The sequence below is a fragment of the Gossypium hirsutum genome, chromosome D11 (genome assembly GCF_007990345.1).
Source record: "Gossypium hirsutum isolate 1008001.06 chromosome D11, Gossypium_hirsutum_v2.1, whole genome shotgun sequence".
In the NCBI taxonomy this organism is placed as follows: domain Eukaryota; kingdom Viridiplantae; phylum Streptophyta; class Magnoliopsida; order Malvales; family Malvaceae; genus Gossypium; species Gossypium hirsutum.
In genome coordinates this window covers 830,517-837,483 of record NC_053447.1, presented here as the reverse complement: position 1 = coordinate 837,483, position 6,967 = coordinate 830,517, and the positions used below count along the sequence as shown (strand labels likewise).

Below are 6,967 nucleotides of genomic sequence, written 5' to 3'. Positions count from 1 at the left end.
CAACATCGTGAGTAGTATATTTTGATACAGTCAAACGTACACTGTAACTGGTTGTTCTATAAAGCCTGGTGTTGGATATACCACAATCGATGTAGAGGGATATGGTTAGTCGATATAGAATAAGTTCCTCTTATATAATGGGAGTAATATCTTAGGCCACTTGATTAAGTGAGACTAGAAATGCATGGCCATGCTCAAATAAGTTGATATGAGATGTCATACTTATTTGTATATCGTAGTCTGCTTAAAATATCAAGGAACATGGAATGGACTATACAAGTGTGACTATTCCATGACTTGTGTCCAATCCAGAGATAAAGGACTTAAGGATTATTGCATAAAAGGTTATGTCCAATCATGACCTCTTGTGACTTAGGTAGCAATGATGCATTGCTAGATGCCACTCATTGTGTGTAACATTGGAATCGTTCTAGTATTACTGCTAACGTTACAAGAACCTACAGGGTCACACCTTATAATTAAAATGAACGGAATAAACCATAGTTGGTATTGTTTTTAGGTGTCACTTGAATTAAATTAATTATAGAATTAATTTAATTCGATTTCCAACACATTATGTACAAGGTTGTTGTACACATAATGAGGTTAGCATATGAATTCAAATAAATATATGGTTTACCGAAATTATAGTATAATTAATGTAATTATAATTTTCAGTTTAAAATATTATTATATTTATTTTAATTCATAAATAAAAACCCTAAAAATAAATAATAAGGATATAAGTATCCCGTTTTTCTTTGTTTTAGTCTAGCAGCCGTCAAAGAAAATTCACTCTCAAAACTATTTTGGGGATTTCTTCCGTTCGTAGTCAACTGGGTGGATCACGTAGAGGTCGGAGTCTCGATAGATTGCGGCTTAGTTCGACTGTAGATCAGACTACACGTTGTTGACAAGTTGCTGTCTACTCAGAACAGCATTAGGTAATTTCGTAACCCTTTTCACCCCGATTCGTTCCTCACACATGGATCCGTGGTTAGGGTCGCCGATTAATAAATTTTTCCGCTGCGCCGTAGGGGTGCCGGCGATCCAACAGAAACTTTTACAAAAAAACTTTGGCTGCTAAATCTACCTACTAAAATCAAAGTTACAATCTGGAGAATATCATGGAACTATTTGCCTACAAAGGTCAATATGCAGCATAGGAAACTAGTCAATAATACAATCTGCCCCCAACGTAGAGGAAAAGCTGAAACAATCGATCATATATTTCGCGAATGCCCAGTTTCAGTTGAAGTTTGGACAACATTATCAATCCAGAATATCCTCATGGATACTAATATGGATTTTTTACAGTGGCTTACCTGGGTTTGTTATTAGTATACCCCTCGTCAATGCAGTTTTTTTTGTTGTGCACTTTGGGCCATCTAGGGAGAAAGAAATTCTAAAATGCATGAAAAGAAAATTAGCACTGGACAGGAAATAGCGAGTTTCGTAAATAATTATATTACTGAATAAAACGATATTGAAAAAAAAATCTAGTAAGTTCGAAGTAGTTTAGAAGATGGAGTCACCCACCTAGTGAGTTCGTTAAAATCAATTTTGACGGTGCGTATGATGGGCGACATTACCAATCGACTCCGGGTATCATGGCCAGGAATGATGACGGGACAGTTCTCTTATCTTGCTCAAAAATTCATGAAGGGGTGGCCTCCGCCTTTGCTGCTGAAGCGATTGCATGCCGAAAAGCAGTCCAAATAGGAATCGAAAAGCAGTGGCCGACGATCATAATCGAAGTCGACTCTTTAACAATAATCAAGAAATGTAAAAATAAGAGTCAAAATCGATCACAAGTAGGAGTGTATATACATGATATTCAACAGAGAACAGGTAGATCTAGAAATATTGTGTTCAAACATACACCGAGATCAGCAAATGCTTTAGCACATATACTGGCAACAGAAACTCTGAAAAAGGAAAAGGAGGTATACCTGGTAAAGAATGTCCCTGGGTATGCCGAAAATCAAAAGGAAATTGATTGGGTGCTTGAACCAGACTAAAAATGACCGGAGAAGAGGATAAAGAGAGGAAAGCCTTTAAGCAAAGTAAATGAACACTTTTTGAAAGGATAAGCTTCCCTGAGAACTGAAACCGTCAAAAAGAAAAGAGAAATGGTGGTGAGTCGATAAGATGGGTATCAGTAATTTCTGATTGGGCAATCGTTTGGTGCTTTTATTATCTTTCTAGATTATTCTGAATTAATATCTAGGCTATTTTTTTTCTTTTTTGGGCCACTTTAAGTTTCGGGACCAAATTCTTTTCTTTTCTTTTCTGTTTATTCTCTTTTAGACCTTTGTTATGTAATCTAATTTCATTTACTTAATAAAGCCCAGTCTAAAAATTTTGTCAAAAAATTATCAAAATATTAATATCATTAATCAAATTGTAAACATATTTTAATATATGATATAAACAAATTAAATATAACATGTTAAGAAAAAAAATACCTCCTTAAATTTATAGACACTATTTATGTTATAAGTATATATGTGTTTAAAATTTTAATCAACATCAAAGTGAATTTGGAAAATATTTTAGGACACCTATATTATGTTTATTTTTTTAGTATTTTAGGTGTTTTTTCGTTGACATGATTGGATCTGGCAGTAATTAGTAGTAATTATTACTCACAGTAAATCTAGTGTGTAGGAAGTTACCTGAAAAACGGACAAGCATGTGGCTGTCTTTGTCCGTGAATCGTCGCCTAAATGGCACGTGTCTAACATCCTATCCTACATAATTATCAGTTCAATGATTGGATTTATCACGAATTCACCGATATACCCCTCAACTCATATGTGTCCATTCATCAGCATTTTTGAGCCCGTACTTATATTAGTAAACCGTGTCGCACTAGAATATTACCTCCCAATAGAGTTCGGTGAACATTTTTTAACGCAGTTAAGCGGTGGATTAGTACTTTGATTATTTTATGAATTTTTTAATTATATTATAATTTTTTTACAAATAAAAAAAATCTATTAACATATAATTTTTATTTTATGTTGCCAAAAGTAAGAAGATAAGAAAAGTTCCTTATAAATTTACAATTATAACGTATCCTCATAAATTAGATAATCGTTTTTAATATTAATTTAAAAGTTTGAGAAGAAAAATAATTTTAAATTTTAGTGAAGAATATTACTACATATTTAATGAACTTTTTATTATTATTATATAAATTTAAGATGATCAGTTAAACAGTTAATGTAAAACTTATCTTCTTTTTTTGCCAAAACGTTAAATTTATCTAATGTCACACATTTATTATTATTTTTACACAAATTTATAATTGTTTGATTTGATTATATTAATTCGATATATTTGTAAAAGTAATGTATGTTGAATAAATAAAAATATTTTTTATTTATTTAAAATAATAATTATTAAATATAGATCAAAATTTTTTAATATAAATATGAAATCTATTTTAAAATTAGATAATGTCACTAAATTATTAGTAAGTTTATGTTTTGGTTACTTAACTTTAAAAAGTTACAAAATAGTCATTGAACTTTTTAAAAATTTTCATTTAAGTTACTATATTATTAAAATTGTTGTTGTATAACATTCTCAGTTCACATCGCTTGTATCAATCAAAAGCTCCACTCCTCTTCTCTTTACAGTTTAGTGTTTTTTTTAAAGAAAAAACTTTGAAAGCCATGAATCTAAAAATCAAAATCAAAATAACTTTATTCTCCGGTCTCCGACATTGATCGTTAGATTGACTTAGATATAAGGTATGTTCTTCTACTTGTTGATGAGTACCGATCTATCCTACCATTTGTCAAATAATCATTTGGAGCCTGCTAATTGGACTTAAAAAAAAGCTTAACAATCTAGTGATTTAAATAAAAAATCTCAAATAATTCAATAACAATTTTACAAAACTTTCTGAATTTTAGTGCTTAAACATAAACTTACTGATAATTTAATAACTCGAGTATAATTTATATAGAAGTATGTAAAAAATGTAAATATTAATATAATCATCTCTCTCTCTATATATAGTTTCTTAAGCTAGAAAAACACAACTTCTACATGGTTAGCTGTCCACTGGTTTTTTTTATTAATCTTTTTTTCCTTTTATTCCATCAGTTTTCCCCAGATTTTATTTTCTCTTAGCTTATATTTTTCTTCCCCCACCGTTTTGACATTTGAAAACTTTCCGGGACTTTATTTCCTTTAAAGAAAGTCCCAGATTCTTAAAACACATTTCTCTTGGTAGAGATCTGGAGTTAAGGTTTTTGCTCTGTTTTAGTCAACGATCTGGGGAGTTCAGTTTGGTCTGGTTTTTTCTTACAGCTAAAGAATCAAAGGATTCTTTTTTTTGTTCTTGCCTTTGGTGAGACGCCATTGGAGAGAGAGTGAAAAACAACAACACGAAGACGAAGACGACGAGTTTCAGTTCAGTTTCTTTTTATATTCCTTAAAGCTTTTATCTTTGTATATAATACACGCGTGAACCTAGGAATTTGACTCGTGTAATGCTGCGAGCAGACTCAGTGAGTCTTACGCTTTCTCTGAAAAATGCGTTTCTCCATGATTTCTGAAACACAGATCGTTCATTTTCAATCTTTATAGAGATATAAAACCTTACCCTCCATACATATTTTTTTCTTCGTTTCTTTTTTTTTTGTTGTTGTTGTTGTATAGTATAAAAAAATGATGAGAATGAAGACTAAACCGACGGCAACAACCTTTAAAGGCGGAGGTGAACCGGTTGCACGTGAATGGGAACTTAGACCCGGAGGTATGTTAGTACAAAAACGAAACCCAGATTCCGATCAAATCACGATCCCACCGGCGCCGACTATTAGAGTTAAAGTCAAACACGGCTCTATTTACCATCAAATCAACATCAATTCTCAAGCTACATTCGGTAAAAGAAAATCGCACTTTTTTTTTCATCATAAAAATGGTTTTTTTTATTAATTACAGTGAATTAATTATAAAACAACACTTTTTTTTTTGGTTTTTTTGCAGGGGAATTAAAGAAAATGTTAACGGGACCAACGGGATTACACCATAAAGATCAAAAGCTAATATACAAAGATAAAGAGAGGGATTCGAATGTGTTTTTGGATATGGTGGGTGTTAAAGATAAATCGAAAATGGTTTTAATTGAAGACCCAATTAGTCAAGAAAAGAGATTAATGGAGATGAGGAAAAATGCTAAAATGGAGAAAGCTTCTAAATCTATATCTGAAATTAGCTTTGAAGTTGATAGGCTTGCTGGCCAGGTAATTTGTTTTTTTGGGAGATTATGTTGTGTGTGTGTTTTTTTTTGTGGGTTTTGATTTATGATGGAAATTATTTTGTAGGTTTCAGCATATGAATCGATTATTTCAAAAGGTGGGAAAGTAAATGAGAAAGATGTGGTTAATTTGATTGAGCTGTTGATGAACCAGTTGCTTAAATTAGATGGGATTATGGCTGATGGTGATGTTAAATTGCAAAGGAAAATGCAGGTAAATTATAAAAAAAGATATCCCAATCTCTCTTTTTCTTTTTTATTTTATAAAACCCCTCGACCTAGCGGATTAGGCATCGGCTTGTTGGTTAGGCGAAAACTTTAGGTTTTTCTGTATTCAGGTTCGAGTTTTACTATACTACCTGTATTTCGCTTGATTTCATTTTAGGCAAAAATATTATGAAAGTTTTACTATACATAATTATTTTATTTTAACTCAAAAATGAAAAAAAATTAATTTTTGTATATTAGATGTCTTTTCTATTAAAAATTTATCTATTTTTACTATTAAAAATTGATGCGATGCGTGTATTTTATAGACCAATTTTAAGCACTAGAAATGAAAAAAAATTTTAATAGAAAGATTAATTTACTCATTGATCTAACGTATTTAGATTAATTTGTCTATTTTTTCAATAGAGAAGATAAAATACTATCCTACTTTTAATATAAAAACTTCGATTATACTTTTACCTTTCATTTTACATTTCAATTGATTTGACATAAATTTATACTTATGAATGTACTGAATTACTATTTTTTTTCTTAAAAAAAAAACCTAAAAACTTGCAACCCAAAATCATTGGATATGTTGATGAAGGTGAGAAGGGTTCAAAAATATGTTGAAACATTGGATACGTTGAAGATTAAAAACTCTATGCCTAACAACAATGGAGGAGGTGAAATGGAAATGCAATCTGAAGACAAGCATACCAATGGGCAAAAAGTAGCCCCAATCCAAGAACGCCGCTATAATCAGCAACAGCAACAATCGTCGGCAGCGGATGGGGTGGTAGTAACGACAAAATGGGAGACATTTGATTCATTCCCAGCATTAGTGCCGGTCCCTTCGACATCTACATCGACTGCCAATAATTCAATCTCTCCGCCGAAGTTCCCTTGGGAATTCTTTGACTGAAGCAAATGCCATTTTTATTGTTCGTGTGTGTGTGGATGTGCTTTAGTGTTTGCCATATGATCTTATTGTTTTCTTCTTCATTCTTTGACGTAGTTAGATTTGGTTGAACAAAGCCCCCTTATGTTTTGAACATGTCATTTTATTAGTTTGAATGGGAAAATAAATACGGGGGCTTCCACTGTAGTTCAATTCTACAGTTTTATTTCAATTTGTATTCTCCTAAATTTAATGGTCGCAAACAACTATATATATTTTTTATGTTACTTCTTCTGCTCTTCATATTTCTTTTATTTGCATTCTACATTATTTAAATATAGATTTAAGTTAAAATAAATCTAAATTAAGAAACTAACATAATGTAAAATCTAAAATCTTAAAATTTGCGTTTAGTGAAGATCTCATTGATAAAAATATAGATCATATTTAAATAAAGTTTAATTTTTTAATAAACCATAATCACTTCCTACTTGACTATAGTTTTATTATCATCATTTATTGTATATGTAAAAATGTTATATTTATCTAATATTTATTATTTTAAATTACAAATTAGA

At 31.0% G+C, this 6,967-nt stretch overlaps 1 protein-coding gene and 1 long non-coding RNA gene across 2 annotated transcripts; one reads left to right on the top strand and one right to left on the bottom strand.

Annotated features, from left to right (window-relative positions):
- Positions 1-1,199: 1,199 nt before the first annotated feature.
- Positions 1,200-2,273, bottom strand: LOC107911509 (uncharacterized). Its single transcript, XR_001687912.2, has 3 exons — positions 1,953-2,273; positions 1,540-1,764; positions 1,200-1,405 (listed from the first exon to the last, which is right to left on the bottom strand). It is a non-coding gene; the product is annotated as an uncharacterized lncRNA (long non-coding RNA).
- Positions 2,274-4,032: 1,759 nt separating this feature from the next.
- On the top strand, positions 4,033-6,676 carry LOC107904621 (BAG family molecular chaperone regulator 1). Its single transcript, XM_016831052.2, has 4 exons — positions 4,033-4,903; positions 5,008-5,264; positions 5,346-5,492; positions 6,096-6,676. Exons 1-4 carry the CDS (start codon positions 4,687-4,689, stop codon positions 6,411-6,413), a joined length of 939 nt encoding a protein of 312 aa, XP_016686541.1. The 5' UTR covers positions 4,033-4,686; the 3' UTR covers positions 6,414-6,676.
- Positions 6,677-6,967: the final 291 nt, after the last annotated feature.

What these genes read in the sequence shown, in the direction of transcription:
- LOC107904621 (XM_016831052.2), top strand. Translation starts at nt 4,687, where the DNA reads ATGATGAGAATGAAGACTAAACCGACGGCAACAACCTTTAAAGGCGGA. An exon ending in CAATTCTCAAGCTACATTCG is followed by an intron (nt 4,904 to 5,007) that starts GTAAAAGAAAAT and finishes GTTTTTTTGCAG; the next exon opens with GGGAATTAAAGAAAATGTTA. An exon ending in AATTGCAAAGGAAAATGCAG is followed by an intron (nt 5,493 to 6,095) that starts GTAAATTATAAA and finishes ATGTTGATGAAG; the next exon opens with GTGAGAAGGGTTCAAAAATA.